Raw genomic sequence first — 19,603 nt, 5'->3', positions numbered from 1 at the left:
CGTGTCGACCATGAGCGGCTTCCATCGCCGGAGCACCGCTCGCCCCTGGCCGACCTTGCACGGCAACGAAGCGAACAGCACGAAGGGCTCGCTGACCTCGACGGTGCGGGGCTTGGAGAAATCGTGGACCGGTGTGAGATGGTAGGTTACTGGCTCTGCTGCCAGAACAGGGTCCGAGGAGAACAGCTTCGACACATCCTGCGCCGGCGGACTGGTGACGTGGGAGTCCAAAGCGGCTTGGTCGGTGAACCTAGATGGCCGGTTTAGATATGGTCCTCGATATATCTACTCGGGGAAGGGGAATATATTTCACCACGACGAGGACAAACGAGGAGATTACTCACTCTGAAAAGATGTAGAGGCTCTTGTCATCTCCAGGGTCAACGGGGACAGTGATGGCATATTTGGTGGTGCCGACTTCCTCAGCTTGGGAATAGCGGATGGATACTTGGAATGCCGCGATAAGCTCGCGGCGGGCTTGCTTCGTGGCGGCGGTGAGGTGCCTGACTGTGAGCGTCTTGGCCATGTTGCCAATGTCGGTCTTCGCACTGCGCTGGGGTGCCGGAACTGGGGTCTGGCGATCTGTTTCCAGAGAGCAAAGACTGAGCAATGTGAAATTTGGTGCTGACGGGCTAGACATTAACCCATCTGTTTGGGGGTTGCTGTTTCCAGGCCCGAGAGCTTCTGTCATCAACCGGTGTACGAATACTCCTCTTCGGAATGGGAAAGTCGAAACGCACTTGGACTGTCTGGAGTGGGTCATATGCCATCCAGGAGACTAATTGTCGAGTTTAACAGTGACCCTAGCCCATACTGTGGTTGGTGTGAGATAGGAAGTCGAGGAGCGGATGTTCCTTTGTATGTAGGAGTTAAGGGCCTATTTACTGGGCGCCCCGATATTTGCGATCACTACAGCTTACGTGTATGGCTTACAAGAGAAGCATTTTGAGGCTCCCAAAGGCCAAAATCTTCTTGCTATGGATGGTTATGTCCGTGATGACTTCAAAATAGATCCTCATTGCACACAGGCCGCATTGATCGCTTCCCTCGTGGCCTTCAACGTTTCAACCGGGTCTATCGTTTCAACAGTCAGCTCCCTGCATCGATTTGCATCAACCACGGCACACATACGCGGAAGGTCACTGTGAATACAGCAGCTGAACCGTCCCCCCTTGAAGTCTAGTTTCAGGGGGGTTTGTGTCGTCTTCGAGATGACGACATTGTCCTTTATCATCTTTTCCACCTTTGGCCGCACTTCTTCGAGAGGCACCCTCCCCGAAGTCCTGGAATGTCGCTCACCCAGTCAATCTCAAGTGGGCGGGCGAGAGATCAGGCAGGCAGGACTCACAGGATGGACATCAGTTGACCTTCATCATTGTAATGGAGGTCCGGGTAGAATTCGGCGAGGAAGGGCATGCCCATTTCCGCCGCCATCTTCTCCATCCGGGTGTTTTTGATGATCAGGGCCGGTACCTCGAAGACCTGGATCGCCTCCAGGACGGCCTTGCAGTGGTCGGGGCTCTTTTCACAGTACCGCCACAGGTATCCGTGGGTTTTGACGTGGCTCAATGTCATGCCTTCGGCTTTGAGCATCCCCACCAGGGCTCCGACTTGGTACACGAGCTGATCAAAGAGGTCTGAGGGCGACATGTCCATGTGTCTCCGGCCAAACCCTTCTCTGTCTGGCATCGAAGGGTGTGCTCCGACGAGGACGCCGTGCTGTTTGGCCAACCTGATCGTCCTGTGCATGGTGACGGGGTCGCCGGCGTGGAAGCCACAGGCGACATTGGCCATCTCGATCAGGGGCATCAGCTCTTCATCCGGTCCCTACGAAGAATTGAGCGAACCTTCACGCCTCGGGAACCACATGCAGCCTGCTCACCATCTTCCACGCCCCGTAGCCTTCGCCCATGTCACAATTAATCGTCACCAGCGGCGCGTCAGGGGTGAACATCCAGTGTCCCGCCGCGACATGCTGGTGGTGTTGGGCCATGCTGATAGTGGTCTGGCGGAGGTCTGGTTCAAGAACGTGCCAGCATGGATTTGCGATGTCCTTGAGGTTCTTGATATTCGATGGCGTGCAGTGGTCCACGGTCCCATAAAAGCTAATCTCCCTCCAATGGGGCCAGTCCAACTGCTCAAAGCGGGCCTGATTCTAGTTGCATGTAACAAGTAGACACCCTGCTACCAGCCCCACGCTCCATCCGCCGATAGTCGAATCCCCCTCTTATCGAAGCGGGCCCAGCGGCGAATCGACTTACCATATCGGGAACAATTGTCAATCTCGTCCTAGGAACTATGACTCGTGCAATTCGACAACCTTTTACGCAACCGATTTCCTGCGAGGTATTTCCTATCGGCCCTAAACCGTGTCAGATATCCCGTCACGCCCGTGAAGGTTTGTTCGCACAGTCGTGACTGACAGGGTTGCCGAGGCAATGTAAATGACTGTCACGCTAGGCCCTTACATTTCAAGGTTCAAACCTGGTGCTGTGTCACCTCGATATCTTTCCGAGAAACATCTTACGGCTCCCAGATCAACCAACTTATGTACTGGACCGTGCCTAGGCTGGCTACTACCCGACGATATTCCGAAGCCTACTCTCAACGTATTCGAACAAGGCTAGGGAAGGCTGTGTGATTCTCGATATTCCTATATCAGAAGACGAGACGGAACGAGCATCACTGATCCTGAATTCATGGGGAAATGCTCAACAAACTCGTTTGGATTTCTCGGGTCAGCTTTCGGCAATCGTCTGCCAGGGCTAAAGCGAAAAAGACCCTTCTCGCGTTCCAATGCGTCAATGAACTTGTCCACTCTTCTAATTTCGAATCGCCGTCTCAAGGCTCTAAATGCCGTTTTGGATGTTTCCTCTAGGCCGTAGTTCGGCTTTATGAATACTCAAAGGAGCTTCCAGCTGACCCAGAGGTGCGTCGGGGGTCTCGAGTGCTGTAACCGCGTCTTTCACGCACTATTTACCTCCGAATCACCAACCTCATCCTTGAGGTCTTGGAGGAGAGCTTCACAGGTACGTGTCTCATCACGGAGCCGTTTCGCTGAGACATGGAAAAGGAGGTCAAATCATATGAGGAATACAGGCGAACCGACGGTTGGCACGGTTGTCGCAAAAGCCCGTACTGCATCAACCGATCAGGCTCAGCTGCAGAGAATCCTGGAAGAGATCCCGGCCGGAGAGAGGGCCAAGGAAGACATTCCGAAGAAGCGACCAAATCGCAGCAACGCTCGCAGGTGGCGTAGGAAGGACGCAAACTACCACGTTGACGGAGCGTTCTCGGTCAGAGTCATGAAATCTTGCTTCAGGGCAGGCACACCAAGGAGAGGAGCTTCATCAGCTGGACCATTGTGGTCCCGCTTGTTCTGGCAGTGTTGTATCCCGCTGCATCAGCATGCGTCGAGTCAAACGACTTGAACCAGGACGACATGTCGGTCGATCTGACGAAGGGATTCCATTCAGTCGCGCCAATCGGGCCACTCAACAGGGCAGGCCCTACTATTCGCTCCTCTACCCTGTGTTGGAAATCATTTAGTTGTAGTTCACGTCTCGTGACAACAGCGAAGTTGGTATTGCTGAACTGATAGACTTTGTCGCCCTCGTTGACATTGCAGTCCGCCAGGCCAAACTCTGCGGCATGCGCTTTTGTCGATTCACCTGGATGGAAGTTAACCACAAAGCTTTCGAGATCATCCGGCTGGACGAAAGGCGCCCTCTGAATGTCGGGAAAATCCACCCATTGCGGGACACAGCCGTTATACTCCGACCTGCGGCGTCTCTCTCATTCCTGCAGCTTGATTGCGAAGTTGCCTGAGCTGTGGCGGCTCCTCATGAACCGATATTGAGGTGATGTGGCCACGTGGATATGGTTCAATTTCGAACTCCAATGTGCTCCCCACAGCATAGACTGCGTTTCGCCGCTCGATCTCGGAGGGATAGTCGCAGAGGAGGTGCTTGTATAATAGCGCTGCCATCCCAACGACCTCCTTCGCTCGTAATTCCCCAGACCGACTTAAGCAGCGCAGCACCTCGACAAACAGCTCTGCACAGGTAAAGGCATAGTTAACCATGATGGATATGTCAAGCTCAATTGACATGTTGAGCAGAGAGAATACTTTGTCTCGGGGATCCGTGCAGTCAAAGTTTGCGTATCGCATAAGGAGGTGTGCCAAGGGTTGGCGAGAACTCGATTGGGTGGAGGCGGCCATTCGATGTTCGCAAAGTAGGATGCAGTTTGCGGCGGCGATGCCTTCCCAATCAGCGTGAATGGCTTTGGATGAATTCTTTAGGATCATGACCCAGTACGCAAAGTCTTCCAAGACACTCAGTAGTATGGCAGAGGATCTTGATTGAAGGATCACGCGCTGGGCGGTGATGATTTCCTGGATGATCCATGTCCGAGTCCAATAGTCATGCGTCATGACCTGCTCCAAAGCCTCCCATAATTCGTGACAATCCTCTCTTCCTTTACGGAAGTCGGTGTATTTCCAGAGATTAGGAGCTGACAGAAGCTCGGACGTCTTTCGGAGTACGTGTCCGTCTTGTAAGTCCAGCCAAGAGACGACCGTTTCAGCTCGTTCGTAAATCAATCCCATATTCTCGACCTGGCCGTTGCGCTCCTGAACGTCAGACTGGTCGATACAAATGGCGTCGATCCAGAGCATGCGAGACTTTTGCGGATCTCGAAGACATTTCAGCAGGTCGACTATGTTGTTGCGTACGAAGAGCCGCATGCCATCCAAGTGGACGGCGCGGAGAGGATCTTTGGATCTCCATCTGTAGGATATTGCCGTGTATGCTGGAGTCGAGCCTATTGTGTAGTTCTTGAGCTTTGCATGTATGTTCGCTGTTCCTTGGCCCGGGCAGAGCTCAAGCAGCCTGATCTGAGTCTCCCCATCCAAAGGCGGGTAGGTGTAGGGATAAAGTTTGCAAGAGCAGGTCCGGCACGCGACGAAAGGTGTGTTGGTCCTCATATCAACCTCGTTTCCCGTACTTACATCTATCTACTCCTTGGAGATTGCGGGGGGTGCCATTTCCAGTGTTGATGTGGTGGTGCGGAAATAGCGCAGTATGATACGAGGTTGAAGGGGTGAAGGCGGGCATTGCAAGGCGAAGAGTCACTAGGCTGCCTTGGGAATAGTCGCAGGCAGCCACTCACCTGGGGTCTTTGCGACTCTCAACCGTGGCTCGTTGGGTGCCTTTTGCGGGAGCTCTTAATATTTCATCTTGTTTGACAGATCCAAGGCTGCAGTTATTTCTCCAATGTACATCGTCTAGGGTCAACGACGGAGCCTCCTCCAAACGAGCCAATCATGCCCAAGCCAATGCACTTTTTCATGGCAGGGGAGCTGTCACTTTAGTAGACCGTCAGGGACGCATGGGCCGTGTGGCATTGTATCACCATACCATATCTATGGGTCGATGCCTTGCGTATAATTCATGAGATCAGAAAATTCCTCGCAAGGGACATCGCATCCATGGGTGATATATACGAGCCAGCCTTACTGACAATCGTGGCAGCGAGGGATGGCCATGCCAACAGTAGCCTCCACGGCGGTTGAGTGGACGGGGTAAGTGAGGAGAGCGAAGTCTAGGTCGGTGAGAAAGCGGCGCCCTTTTGGGCTCCTGGATCTCGGGCCAATTGCAAGCAAGCCGTCGACGGCAGCAGCAGAAAGGCCAGGATCCCTGTTATGCTTACCAACATGGAGCCAGCCAAAAAGCCGTAGCAGGATGTAGGAACATGGAAGGCGGGAGAGATTTTGTCCGTGGACAAGATGCGAGAACGACAAGAGAGGGGGACGAGGCCGGAGGGAAAGACGTCGCGAGGCTGTCGCTCGAAAGCGGACTAGCGGCAAGGCGAAGTTGGTCCCCAGTTTTCGATATCGAAATCTCGCCAAGCAGAGTAAAAATTGCGGGGAGCTCACGTGCGACTCTACCCCGGGCTCGTTGCTGGCTGACCGATCTGGAGGTCGAAGGTCCACGAGATATCATTGCAGGGAATTCCCCAAGTGACTTCATGCATATTACCCGGACTCTTCACTCCAAGAGGCAGCCCGAAATGCTGAGCAAGCGATGCTGGACATGTCTGATCCCGATTAGCGTTCGTTGGGATACGTGTTGTGATAATCCCAAGTATATTCGTTGCCGCCAACAACGTCTGAGTTACCACATAGTTCAGGATCTCTTTCATTAAAAGAGCGTGTGCCCGACACTGCGCCGAAGTTTGCGCGAGGTTGGTATATACCCCGGTCAGTCTGCCAACACACTAACACATATCGCCCAGTCACGGCACTTCTCGCACTCCAAGGAGCCGCACACAAAGGTCGCTTCACACGCCTGGGGCGATTCATCGGGCGATTGCACCAAGCAGTCCATCCCAGCCATTAGATATTGTCGTTGCTCATGCAATCATCAGTAAACTGGTTGGTCGAGGGATAGCGTATTTCCACTCAGCCATGTCGTCCACATGGTCATTGGAGGACTCGACACCGGTTGTCACATGCTCTCGCGTTGCCTGTCGTAGGCCGCAATTCCTAATATGTTCAGATTACCCAAGGCGGGCGATGGACGGACGGTCACCGCCTCCCCCAGAATCATCGCTGCAGAAGCTGCAATCGACCTGCACCCGCGGGCCTCAAGCCCTACTAACTGACTCCCATTCAGAGAGTCGTTCCTATCTTCACTGTTAGTGACTGGCTCTGATATAACTACACATATTGATGGATCACTAACACAGGTGAGGATTCAAAGCCACTCAAACCCTTCCGAGTCGTTAACCCGAGTCGTTTTTGCAGTTGAAATCATGTCCTCCCGAAACAGATCCCAAGAGACAACAGAATGCACCAATGCAAACCATCAACTCACCACTTTCAGAGAACGCCTTAATGACGCTCAAAAGGTGACCACAGAGAGCCAAGACGAGCTGCTTGCACTCCGTGGGCAATTCAAGGAGTCGGAAGAGGCGAGAGCTATTCAACAGTCCAAAGTTGAAAGGTTGCAGACCGAATTACTTGAAGCGAAGGAAGCTATATATAAGGTTGACATCGCAGTGGAGAGAAGGATCTTTGACCTTGAAGCCGAGAACACTCAGTTGATGGGTCTGAGGGGTCTGAACGAGATCCTCGAAGCCGATATCACTCAGCTCAGGGGTCAAAAGGAGGCCCTCGAAGCCGAGAACACTCAGTTGAGGGGTCTGAATGAGATCCTCGAAGCCGATATCACTCAGTTGAGGGGTCAACTGCATAACTCTGAGGAGCTGCTATATAAAGCGCAAGAGGAACGCAACAAGCTTCAAGAGACTGTCCGCAATGGGAGGATGGACGAGCCTGTGTATATAACACCTCCCACCACGCCTGAGACTGTCCGCAATGGGATGATGGCCGAGCCTGTGTTTATAACACCTCCCACCACGCCTGAGGTTCCCTCTACCATTCCAATAGCCATCCCTGGACAGTATCCGCTAGACGACAACCCACAACCAGAGAAGCTAAGCGTAGCTGAGGACTCCGCCAACCTCAATGTCACAAATTCATCGTCGACTCCAGGAACCCGCCAAACCAATTTCTCATGGATCTCGATTCTCGTGATATGATCTGCCGCCACGAGGCGAGAGGTGGAGGAGAAGACCTCAGCTGGTATGGACAGCGCGTGAACTCGAGGTACACGCAGAGTCCATCGAGCACACCCTTAAATGGCTACGGTTAAGTACGGTTGCCACTCACGAGACACACGTCTGATTCGTCTTTGTATGGTCTCATAAGGAGGAGAGATGCAGGCACTCTGTCTCCATGCATTACCGGTTTTCCAATAGCACAAAGTACGCTAGACATACCGCTGGATTGCGGATACTTTCGCATCCGTATGCAGGCATCGTTGATTCTTGCATGAGTGTTTGACAATCTGATGTAATTATCGAGACTGTACTAAGTGCATCTGGTCGCTCGGCTCAACCAGGATATCCAAAGTAGAGAGCGTACGTCAGGAACAGTCGCGCAGTCCCTTCGAGATCGCACCAGGGACTGAGGATCATGCCATTCCGTGGCAGAAACGTGAACCTCTTGGCGTACATGCTTGCCAGAACCGTGTTCCTGACAGCGTAACTGGGACAGTTGTCCAGCCGCAGAGGTTAGAAAGGAAGGCTGCAGCAATGTTAAAACATAATGAAACATGGGGGAAGGCAAAATCAGCAAGCCAGTTCCCTGTTCCTACACTTCGGCCTTTTCCTCAGATTCGTGAAGCGCAGGGTGGCGCAGCGAAAACGTCTGGTTATTGAGAGGTAAGTGGTCGTGATGGTCTGTGTTCTTCACGGCTAGCGCGGCTGAAAATGGGACTAGCGACGAAGGCCCAAATGGTACTCCCGGAGCGCAGCCCGGCCCTCCATCCACCACGTCGACTTGGTGACTGCGTTCCGAGTCCGTTCCAGTATCCGTCAACCAGGGAGATAACGAAGAAAAAAAGAAGTGAGGTGAAGATCATGGACCAGATCTGACAAAAGGAACAAAGTTGTTCACGCTTGGTTGGGCGAGGTCGACCGACTGCGACCTAGCCATGCAGCCCGTCGTCAACCTGATCAACCAACCGCAATCAATGTGTGCAGCCAGCGAGATGCTGTTTGGGATGAACAGGAGCTCTGTGGGCGACAGGAACGATCACATGTCGAGTTTGCTCGGTTGGCTGGATGATTTGGGTGCAGGAGACAGCTGCGAAGTGCTAAATTTCATGATATGAAGACCCCATAGGAGTAGATGATGATACCACGAAGCAGAAATGGCGACTACTGACTCACATATCCTTGAGGCTGATGGAAGGTCGTGGCTCGATACCATTGGAGGAGTTGCCGCTTGTGTAACAATGGCCCCCTCAAGGCCAGGCAGTGTTCGCCGCAGGCAGTAAGGCTGACAGCCTGACAATGTGCGACCTCCAGCCCGACCTCATTGATACATCAACTGCGTCTAGTATTTTATTTCGAGAAGTTCCCCTTCCGGTTGATACCGTGTGCAACGCGCGTCTGAGGACATTGCCCACAAAATCAAGAGCTCCAAGAGACACATTTCCATTCCATCATGGACCTTCTCAGATCTGTCCTCGAGTGTTTCGGGGGAGCTCAAGACAACAATCTCCCACCTTATCCCGTCGACGTCAAAGCCAACGACACGCACCGACAAGTCGAGCCCGCCGACGAAGAGCAGCTCGCGTCCTCGATCCTCTCCGTTCTCTTCACGGCCGAGAAACCCGGTCGGGAGCTCGAGACCCGTCTCAAAGACGTCGTACACACAAACGGCTGGTATGAAGGGCTGGCGAAGCGCGTCCTGGACGGCCTCGTTGCGGCTCTGCAGTCAGGGAAAGCCATGGGCGGTGCTATCAAGGAAGCATATGACAAAGCCCATGCCATCGGCTCCGAGTTTGTGCGAGAACACCCAATCCTCACCGCAGCGATACTTACCGTTGTGGCTATCGGGATCCTGGTCTACCTTGCCCCATGGGTCATCGAGGCCTTAGGGTTCGGAGAGCTTGGACCAGCCGAAGGTAAGAGAGAGCATTCGACCAGCCCAAAAAGTGGTGCATCACAAAGTTTTCTGACGTCGAGCAGGTTCCTTTGCGGCCCTTTGGCAATCGACCTTTCCGGACGTCGAGGCTGGCTCGTGGTTTGCCTGGTTCCAGAGACTCGGAATGAAATGGGGGACGAAGGCCTAAGGCGTGCTGAGAGTATTCCAGGGAACAGAGCGGCCATGCGAGGACGAGTGCGTCGGAGTAAAGATTCCTTGACAGCGGGGAAATGGCAAGTCAGGCTGAGGGATCCTCTTGAGCAGACCCAGGCCACTTTCCATATACAAGGTTGGGGGCGAGGAAGAATGGACCCGGACCAACCCTGTAAAGTTGTTGCCCGAGAAATCTGCCTCCGGTCTGGACGGCCGTGGACGACCTACTGCTTCGGGCAGAATCGTGGGCGAGGCATGCCGCCGGTTTTGATATTAAGGGGGGGGGTAATATGAACGGGCCCCGGGTTTCTCGTACGGAAGTCAGTTACGCAGCCACAAGCAAGGAAGCCTTGCCAAGCACAATCTTGCACTTCCTTGCACCGCCCACCCACCAGCCACAATCCTCCAAAGTTTCACTAGCCTCCAGGCGAGAGCGTACCGAGTACATACTCTTCGAACAGTAGATGAACGCAACCAGCAGCCAGCGGCCAGCAGCGACAGGGCTACCTCGCCCTCGATCTCTGTGGTGTTCTGCTAACTATTCGGCCTAGGAAATCTCCCTCATTTAGCCTATCCCCTTCAGTGCTTTCCACCGACTACTCTGGCAAAGGAAACATGTCTCTCCCCTACGCTGAAGAGCTGGCAGCTGCCCTCCGCGCCATCCACCTCGCTTCACACGCAACAAAATCCCTACTCCCTTCCCAGGATAAAGGGTCAAGTTGGAAATCCGACCAAAGCCCCGTGACCGTGGCCGACTACGCATCTCAGGCCTTGCTCATCGCCACCGTCGCCCATTCCTTTCCCAACGACCGCTTCTTGGGTGAAGAGTCGGCCGCGGAGCTGCGCCACAGCCCTTTGCTCGCTGAGCAGGTCTGGCACCTCGTGTCGGAGACGTTGCGGCAGAGCCCTCACCCCGATGCAGCATCACTCCTGCGCGATGAATTGAAGGGGGTGGACGATGTGCTCCGGTACATCGACATGGGTGGGGAAGGCATGGGCGGGCCCGACAGTGGGCGCTTGTGGGTGTTGGATCCGCTCGACGGGACGGCGGCGTTTTTAAAGGGCACCCAGTATGCGTTGTCGCTTGCTCTGCTGCAAGATGGGACGCAACAGGTCGGGGTGGTCGGATGTCCGAATCTGCCGTTTGAGGCTGCTGCTGCTTCTCCTTCCGAGTTTATTGAGGTCGACGAGAGTCTCGTCGACACTGACGGCCACGGCTGCGTCCTCAGCGCGGTCAAGGGCCAGGGGGCGTTTGTGCGCAAAATGGGAGCCAAGGACCAGCTGGGTCCGCCGACGAGGGTGACGATGATCGGGAGCAATGATCCGGGCATTGCTGAGCGCATCCGCCTCGTCCAGCCGAGCAACAAATCATACGACGCGGAGAAGCAACAGGAGTTCGCGCGGCGGGTCGGCGCCCCCTGGCCCGGCACGCAGCTCTGGTCCTCGCAGATGCGGTTCGCAGCCCTGGCAATCGGCGCCGGCAATGTCCAGGTCGCATTTCGTATTCCCCGGGACTACCACTCGTGCGTCTGGGACGTGGCGGGCGGGGCTTTGATTGTCGAAGAGGCAGGCGGGAGAGTCACTGATGCCGATGGGAAGGAGCTGGATTTCACGCGAGGGCGCAGGCTCGAGAACAACTGGGGCATTGTCGCGGCATCCGCAGCGATCCATTCAAAGGTGCTGAAGGTCGCGAGGGCGGTGGATGAGGGTGGCTAGGCATTGTATACCGAAAACACACCGAAAAGCAAAAAATTGAAAAAGGCCCAGTCAGGACCATGCGATCCATTACTCTCCCTCCCTCCCTCAGTTTCCGGATTCGTGAATTAGAGAGGGCCTACGACGACGATGAAGATGACGATGTCTTTTCGATCTTTACCAAAATCCTCCCCTCGCTGCGAACGCCCCTGTCGTCAAACAGACGGATGAATCTGTATCCCTGCCGTAACCGATCGAGCCGCATGCACGCAAAGGCGATGAGACCGTCTTTCCCAATTTGACGATTTTTCACTTTCAACCTGCGCCAAAACAAAACAAAATGAGACATGTGAGTGACTCAAGGCAGGTCGGAACACACAAAATATAGACACTGGCAAGGGGGAATAGAACGAGGAAAGAGAACAGGCAGAAGACTTACCGCAGAAAGCTGAGTTCTTCAGCCACGTCCGAAACCCAGGGGAAACACAACCGTTCGCGCCGAAAGTCGGGATCTGGGCCCTTGCTTGGTGCCGAACGCCGTTTATACGTTCTAGGCTTTTGTGCCGTCTTTTTCTCCGTGGTGTTCAAGCTGTCAAGGGCCCTCTCACTGGGTATCATGAGGTGAAGGTCGCACGTCACGTAGGGATTGATTCGGTCGGGAGCCTCACCCGTGGGAGTTGGGATGTTTTGGCCCGCAAACAGCGTCAGGGTGAGGGATAGACTGCGTCGTTTGAGCGTGGAGTCCGCCGCTGCTGCTGCGAAGGAAGGCTTTCCTCCGCCCGACGACGCCGAGGCGACCTCGTCGGACCGGTACCCCTCTGGCTTGAGGACCCAGCCGGAAGCGTCTGCGAACATGCCCTCATTGAGCATCATGCCCGCGTCCAGGCGTTGCCAGTTCATCACCACCATCTGGATTCCCTGGCCCCAGAAAAAGCAAGGGTTGAAATTGGAAGAGTCCACGCGCCGCCCGGACGGGAACACTCGCATCAGGAAGCTCCTGTTGTGTGCGAACAGCAAGTCCGCGTCGTTCTTGTGAAGTCTCCGGATCGCAGCTTCGGACAGAGAGAAGATGTGTGTGGGCAGGGAGGCTTCGGGCTGTGAAAAGTCCCGAAAGGAGTACCCTTGGGTATACACGGCCAAGGAGCTCAGCAGATCTATAACCTTGCGCATCGGGGGGGCTCCCGGATTCTTAGGCCCTTGACCATCCTCGGTCTGTCCACTCTCTGCATGGTGATCAAGCGGTGGGCCCTTGACTTTGATCAAGAGCTTTCGCCGAAGCTCGTGAGGGCTGGGCAACGTCCCCGAGGATGTCGCGTTCATCGAATCGAGGTCCACGAGGAATTCTCGCCAGATTTCCTGCATGATGTCGACCATGACCTCTTGCTGTTGGGGACTCGCGTGGACTTCCAGGCTGATAATCACTGGTAGGTCGCTCGAGACAAACGCGGTCTCGCGGATGGCATGGCAGACGTCTCGAAAGGGGACGCCTTTGCTGAGGCTAGGACCGTGCACGACCCGTGGCTCCCGTCTCTTTGCAGACGTCGTTGAAACTCCGTTGAAGTTCGGTGAAGCTGAGGGGGATGGGCTTGCGGTGGACGAGAAATGTTTTGAACCCAGGCGTGGAACCTGACAGAGCCATGCCAGTGGTGAGCCAGACAATTTCCCCGGGACGCCTCGAGACCGCATGTTTGCTTTCCTCTCTCCATGACCGTCCGGTTTGGGCGTCGACCGACGGCTTGTTTTATCACCTTTGGGGCCATTGGAACATTCCGCGGACGATATGCCATCCCACACGTCGATTTCAATGCATCTACAGCCTCGTAAAAGTGCCTGCGGTAGGATCCATAAGTATTCATGGCGACTTTTTCTTGGACACAGGCAATGAAAGAAGACTTTCTTTTATCATGAAAACGCCCAGCAACCACCACCGCATCCAATCAATGCGTGGCATCTCAGAATTGTACAGAAAGTAAATTGCTCCCACATACATTTCGATAGGGTTCAACACTGGCTTTGCTCGTGAGCTGATTGCCCGTGATGTACGTATTGTGGCTCGAATTGATGAAGTAATCGGAGAGGGGTTGCAAGAAATCAGACATCCTAGGGAGAGCCAATGCGTCGGCGCCCCCAGATGCCATGTGCACCAAGAACTCGTGCATGCCTACGAAGTCATGTTGCAGAAGGGGGTTGTCGGGGTCAGGATCGCCGCCCTGAATCGCGTGAACAAAGGCTTGGGCAGGAGCCTTGTTCCCGACCCGACTCGATGGGCCACAATCCTTCTTCTTCGTCGTCGACTCGGTCGCGTTGTTGTCGAAGATCTCGGTCAGGTACGTGAGGACACAGGGCGAAAAGGATCCCGCAGCTCCATTGGGAGAGGCAACGGACTCGCAAGACATATCTTTCGCGGCTTTCTCGTCTTCTTCTTGAGCCACAACGGTGTTGCGCGCGGGGGGAGTGCCGACGAGGGCTCATTTAGAGGCATCTGGACATTTGAATTACCGGCGGCATAGTAGTATGGAAGAAGCTCACGCTCGGGCAAAAAAGGGCCAGTTCCCCGCCGCTTCCGTCGAGGGATGCGTTGGCAAGGCTGGGAGAAAGAGAGGTAGCAGAGTGGCTCAGCGAGTGTGTGTCGCAACCACTACGGCGGAGTACATATCTCGGTGAAAGTGGCCCGCTCGTCCGCAGAAGGAAATGGACTGTAGATATTATAATAATAATACTGGGAAATATACCATTTCGGGTAGGTATAGGTGTTTAGCTAGGATGAGACGTGGCTGACGGGATTAACAAATAGTGTACCGCTATGCTATGTTGGTATTCTACTGCAGAGCTGGGTTAACCAGGAAATCGATGCAGCCAATCCCAAAAAAATTTCTCGCGTTTGCAAGTCCCAGGTGTAGAGGAAGATCTCTCAGGGAATTTGCCCGAGGGCGGCGGCACAGCTACCCTTTCTCTGCGTCCTTGGCTTCTCCCTGTGCGAACATGGGGGGTCTCGCTGTAAGTCTCACATTGAGGAGACTCTTCCTCGGCTTTTCCCGGAGCTTCAGGAACTGCGCCACCTGGTTCGAGAACACGACCAAGAACACCATGATGACGGCCGGGATGCTGACCACAATGTAGATCCAGAAGCTGCGTTCCCCGGGCAGAAAATCCCCGGACATGCTAAATATGCCGGACAAAAAAGTCAGGGGCACGAACAACATACCGAGGAGCGTCAGGATCTTCAAGCTGTGGGCTTCCTCGGAGGCCTGCCGGGACTGAATCACGCTGATGACATGGGTGAGAGACAGGCTGAGGCGCTGGCAGCGCTCTGTGAGGGCGCACAGTTTCCGGTGGATGTAGACAAAGTCGTCGATGCCGGTGAAGGCAGAGCCCGCCGTCGGGGAGGAGCGCTGTTGAGGTTGAAGTGCGTGGATCGCGTGTTCGACTTGTTCGCAGGACTTCCAACAGCGCCGATGCCAGTGCGTGACGTCGACCAGGTGATTCTCCACGCCGTCGAGGGCGTTGATGTCCGCGCGAGCCAGGGAGTATTCAAGACGGTCGATGATCTCGTCAAAGTAGACCAGAAACTGCATCCAGTTTGCGGCAATGATGCTTTTGAGGAAGAAGGACGCCCCGTCGAAGAAGCCGGCCGGGCTCTCGAGAATGGAGGAGTGCAAGTTGGGGAATCTGTCCATGTGGTTCCAGTAGAACAGAATGTCATCGAACAACGACTCGCGGGTTGGTCCAGGCTGGGATTCCCAGTCTCTGTCAAGGTCCAGGGCACACGGGAACGGCGAGATGTCGACGTAGCCTCCCTGGTAGAGACTGCTCTGACAGGGTCGGATCTCCTTTTCAGCGGCCTTGCCGATTTTGATGAACTGGCCGACCGGCGGATCCACGAGAATCAGACCTTGGTGCCCGACTTTAGTCCTCTCTCTGGGGCACGATCATGGCAGCGGACCTGTCAGCTTACCGTTGAAGGCACCGTTCGCTTCTTTCCGCGACCAAAAGGATGCGATCCTGTGGACTTTGGCCACTTCGTCAAACTTCGAATTGATCTTGGTCGCCCAAATCTTCCGGTCTCGGTAGAGACAACAAGCCCCGAGGGTGTTTAGGCGGCCATCGGGAAATACACGCGCCTCGACATACTGCATGCTAAAGCACCGCTCAAGGCCGTGTTGAGAAGGCAGCGTCGCGGCCTGTTCCTTGCGGGTTCCGCCGCGCATCAACTGCTCCGCGAACACAAACGGGTCCATTCGAAGACGACGACCGAGGACTTGGAGATAGGCTGGCGCGGTGCCCTCCAGAACATACACCCGGTGTTTACACGGTTCTGATCCGGAGGGCGGGCCTTGCATATACCGCTCAAGATCATCGGCAGAATCGAATCCTTTCTGGCTTATGCCATTCTCACGGATCTCAATGACGACGACGCGACTTGTCTCCTCCTTGTTCTTCACATTGCTCGCGCCCTCAATGTCGCAGAAGCGACGCAGATTAGGGTATCGATGCCGCAAGGATTCCACATAGCCAATGTAGTCACCGGCCATTCTGTCGGGACACATCAAGGAGGAAAATCCTGTGTCAAGGATAACATGATACAAGATAGGCTTATCGTGAAGCCATTGTGGCCTCGGGGGGTTAGGTGGAAGTGAGGGAAAGTCGGTGAAAGGCGTTTGTGGTAGCAAGCATGCTAGCGACAGTTTTGGGGGAACAGCCTCTCCCAAGCACTGAAAAGACATGTTCGACCAATCAGCGCTCGCCACGACAACTAACCTCACCTTAAATCACCTGCACCACCTGCTACGAGGACGACCATGACGATGCAGACTGCCTAGGATATTGTTGAAATGCTGAATCAAGCGTCCTCTGGGATGGATATTCTCCAGGGTCGTCCAAATAACACCAGAAACAGCGACAAATGTCAGCCTCGCGCATGTGACTTCTCATATGCAAATTCTTGAGCTAATGACAGAAGTGGACAGCGCATATTCCAGGGAACAGGTGCCGTCCGGCGAGGAATGAGTACGTCGGAGTAAAGACTTCTTGACAACAGGAAATAGCAAGTCAGGCTGAGGGGCCCTCTTAAGTCGACCTAGGCTACTTTCTACATATAAGGTTGGGGGGGCGAGGAAGAAGGGACCCGGCCCCCGGGACCAACCCTGTAAAGCTGAGCCTGTCAGCCTTGCCCAGCGGGTGACAGGGGTGTTGTGTGCCTACCGGGGTGGAGGTGAATGTCTCAGTCCAGGGGGCATGGATGTCCATGCAAATGCCCATTGTCCATTATTCGTGTTGTTGTTGTTTGTTTGTTTGCTCTGCGGAGTCCTTCCGGCGGTGATGAAGAGACCCATCGGTAGCAGGCTCAGACACGCCAGACCAGGCCCTGGCCCTGCCCAGAATTGACAACCCGATGCCTACTGTAGGTACGAGTCGATGTCTAGATCCAAGTCTCCTATTATCCCACGTTGTTGGAAAAAGTGTGATCTGTAACGAATGGGGGGAAAGAGCTTCTCCGTAGATCTTGGCCCAGGGGAGCCGCGTTTCAAAACACACAACGTCTCAGCCTTTTGATTCCCGACAAGGCAAAACCCGGTACGAAGTTCACTCTCTGCCATGATTATTGTTTGTTTGCTGATGTTGCCTTGGGTAAGTACATACCAGTATTGAGAATCCCACACTCCACCTGTTTCCCCATCAATGTCTCCAGAAACAAAATTATCCCGCAGAGAGGCGCAGCGTACGGAGTCCGGAGGACGAGAAAGCCCACGGTGATGACGAAGCCTCAAATTTCCATCATGGGCCTGGTGAAGCCCCAAGGCCCTTGTTTGTTGTGCTCTCTAAATCAAGCATCTTCGTTTCATGTTTCATGTGGCTGTTAACCGCCCCGTTCCTCGCTGACCCAGCCATCCACCGGGCGGGGGAGACGCTCGCTATGCCTTGCGAGTTTGTATATTGACGCCCCATATCCATACATAGGCTTTTCTGCCATCAACCGGGGTACCTGCCTTAGCTATTCGCATGGGACAAGCCACCCGGTTTCAGATTGCTGGCCCTCGAGTCCTGTTCCTGAAGATCATTGCTCAGACCTTAAAATGACAAGGAACCCCCCCTGGCAAAGAGGCTAGTAGTTGGGTAGCCGAAAAGCTTGACGGCCGGCAACCGAGAGGGAGTCAAACGGTGATCCGAGCGGCCCCAACGCAGGGGAAAGGGAGCGCGCTAACAGGTTCCCTTTCCACGGATGCTTTTCAGCTTACGAGGAAAGGGGGGTTATTGACCTTGTGGCTTGAGCTAAAAGGAGGTCAAGGCGTCTAGTGAGCGCCACCAACGCCACGGGGCGCATTGTCGTCGTCACCTTCAGCAATCACCATCACCACCACCACCACCGTCGTGCCGTTGCATGTACCGAGCAGAGTGGTCCAACGGCAACGGCCACCCAAACAATTCGAAAAAGAGAAGGATCGTAGCCGTGCAAGGCATTGCTGATGTGCCAATGTGTTGTGTCCCTATGTATATGGTATCCAAGAAGCGAAGTCTATTAACATTCATGTAATACACCCTTTGTAGATGTCTCGCAGAGCGCGACGTCCTGAGACCATCGCTCGACTCCTTCGACTCTCCGCCGGGACATATCCATGTTCTATAACAATAGTTTTTTTCCTCCCACCATCTGCACATGCGATGAGTCCGACCATGACATCACTGCTTGGGTACAGATATATGTCCGATCAAGGAACCTCAAAGCCATGTCGATAATACCGCGAGCCAGTCAGGAAGACTATTGCCCAAAATATCCAAAAAAAAAGGAAAAGTTTGCAACGCCAGCCACCATTGTCCACCATCGCCGCCGCTGCTGATCATCAGCCATGTCATGACGTGATTCGCATGTTCGTGAATTTGTTTGCTTGTTGCTTCGTAGCCAGGCATATTGCCATTGTTGTTTTCCAATATCCCACGGGAGACCTGTCGCCGGGACGAAAAATGAAGTGATGAAGAAGGATGATGATGATCGTCGAGATCGGGTACTAAACCTGCAGGGGTGTTGATATGTCCATGTGTCGACTCATGGATAATACCGTAAAGGAGCGTATTTGCAGGCAGTATAAAGTCGGAAGAGAGGCGGCAGAGCTAGCTGCGCAAAAAGTCTTGGAAAACTATACAAGTGGCAATACGGTGCTGGCTTTGGATTGTCCGACGTTGGTCGTCAGCTGACGTCTATGCCTTCTTAGGCAAGTGGCGAGCATGGACGCGGTAATGGACGTGTCCTTCGCTGAGGGCGACGCTGCGCTTGCTCGATCCGCCGGGGCACATGGTCAAGACGAGGTTGGAGTCTTGGTCGCAGACCATGGTGCGAGTGTCATCAGGGGCATTGTAAGCGGCAGTGCAAACAGACTGGCCCGCCGGGCAGTCAACAACGACACAGGTTGGGTTGTTCGGGTCGTTCTGCATCGATGGAACGATCTCCATGCCACCAGCAGAGAAGGGGTAGCCGTTGATGTTGGAGAGATCGTACGAGATCTTGCCATTGGCCCAGGTGAACTCGAACTGGGAGACCGGTCCAGACGTGGTAGCGTTGGGAGCAAGCTTGATAGAGATGCCGACGCCTTCTTCGCTGTAGGACTGGCTGTAGCTTCCCTCAAGCGGTTGCATGCTCGGGTTGGAGCTGCCTCCAACAGCCGCATAGTAGATAGGGTACCCGCAGTTGTTGACGACGGTAGCAGATCCCACTGCCATGACGGCGGGGGCAGAGGCAAGCAGCACGGCTGCGCCAGCGACGACGTTCTTGAATTGCATTTTGATTGTGATGTACCTGTAGAAGGTGAGGGATAGTCGAGTCACAGGGACGGTGTTGGTTGGACAAAAATGAGTGGTCCTTGTCTCGTCGACAAAGGGTCTTTCAGCTAATGAATGATGCTGATTGGGAGACCTGCTCGAGGCTGTCAGAGAAGGAGATGGTGTAAAGGATTGACAAGATGTTGCGGAAACAGGAAATCACACAACAGAGGGGAGGACGCGCTTTAAGTAGAGTTGACTTCCACATCCAACTCCACGTTCACCTCAACAACAAACCTCGAGGAGCATGAAGGAGTTCGACTTCAGCGCCCCCAGTCCCACAGGACATGGGACCCTCTCTCCGTCGTTCAGAGATTTTCGCGGGTACGTTGGCGCTGTCCGCCACGGACAAGACCAAAATGGGCCCCTACGGAGTCAGTCAAG

At 54.3% G+C, this 19,603-nt stretch overlaps 6 protein-coding genes across 6 annotated transcripts; 2 read left to right on the top strand and 4 right to left on the bottom strand.

Moving 5' to 3' along the window:
- Positions 1–3,381: 3,381 nt before the first annotated feature.
- On the bottom strand, positions 3,382–4,987 carry PV07_03503 (uncharacterized protein; the record flags this gene model as incomplete). Its single annotated transcript, XM_016390230.1, has 2 exons — positions 3,382–3,671; positions 3,782–4,987. 2 exons carry the CDS (start codon positions 4,985–4,987, stop codon positions 3,546–3,548), a joined length of 1,332 nt encoding a protein of 443 aa, XP_016252132.1. The 3' UTR covers positions 3,382–3,545.
- Positions 4,988–8,990: 4,003 nt separating this feature from the next.
- Positions 8,991–10,106, top strand: PV07_03502 (uncharacterized protein). The gene is made up of 2 exons (XM_016390229.1): positions 8,991–9,539; positions 9,604–10,106. Exons 1-2 carry the CDS (start codon positions 9,077–9,079, stop codon positions 9,705–9,707), a joined length of 567 nt encoding a protein of 188 aa, XP_016252131.1. The 5' UTR covers positions 8,991–9,076; the 3' UTR covers positions 9,708–10,106.
- Positions 10,107–10,122: 16 nt separating this feature from the next.
- PV07_03501 (3'(2'),5'-bisphosphate nucleotidase) lies at positions 10,123–11,428 on the top strand (the record flags this gene model as incomplete). Its single annotated transcript, XM_016390228.1, has 1 exon — positions 10,123–11,428. Exon 1 carries the CDS (start codon positions 10,328–10,330, stop codon positions 11,426–11,428), a length of 1,101 nt encoding a protein of 366 aa, XP_016252130.1. The 5' UTR covers positions 10,123–10,327.
- On the bottom strand, positions 11,417–13,803 carry PV07_03500 (uncharacterized protein; the record flags this gene model as incomplete). The annotated part of the gene is made up of 3 exons (XM_016390227.1): positions 11,417–11,727; positions 11,847–13,237; positions 13,396–13,803. The coding sequence occupies 3 exons, from the start codon at positions 13,801–13,803 to the stop codon at positions 11,547–11,549; spliced, it is 1,980 nt and encodes a 659-aa protein (XP_016252129.1). The 3' UTR covers positions 11,417–11,546.
- A 453-nt stretch (positions 13,804–14,256) lies between these two features.
- PV07_03499 (uncharacterized protein) lies at positions 14,257–16,021 on the bottom strand. The gene is made up of 2 exons (XM_016390226.1): positions 15,363–16,021; positions 14,257–15,299 (listed from the first exon to the last, which is right to left on the bottom strand). Exons 1-2 carry the CDS (start codon positions 15,952–15,954, stop codon positions 14,350–14,352), a joined length of 1,542 nt encoding a protein of 513 aa, XP_016252128.1. The 5' UTR covers positions 15,955–16,021; the 3' UTR covers positions 14,257–14,349.
- A 1,837-nt stretch (positions 16,022–17,858) lies between these two features.
- PV07_03498 (uncharacterized protein) lies at positions 17,859–19,391 on the bottom strand. The gene has a single exon (XM_016390225.1). It carries the CDS (start codon positions 19,178–19,180, stop codon positions 18,602–18,604), a length of 579 nt encoding a protein of 192 aa, XP_016252127.1. The 5' UTR covers positions 19,181–19,391; the 3' UTR covers positions 17,859–18,601.
- Positions 19,392–19,603: the final 212 nt, after the last annotated feature.

The sequence above is a fragment of the Cladophialophora immunda genome (assembly GCF_000835495.1).
Source record: "Cladophialophora immunda strain CBS 83496 unplaced genomic scaffold supercont1.2, whole genome shotgun sequence".
Lineage (NCBI taxonomy): Eukaryota > Fungi > Ascomycota > Eurotiomycetes > Chaetothyriales > Herpotrichiellaceae > Cladophialophora > Cladophialophora immunda.
The sequence above is the reverse complement of the archived record's forward strand: the minus strand, read 5'-3'. Positions and strand labels throughout refer to the sequence as shown.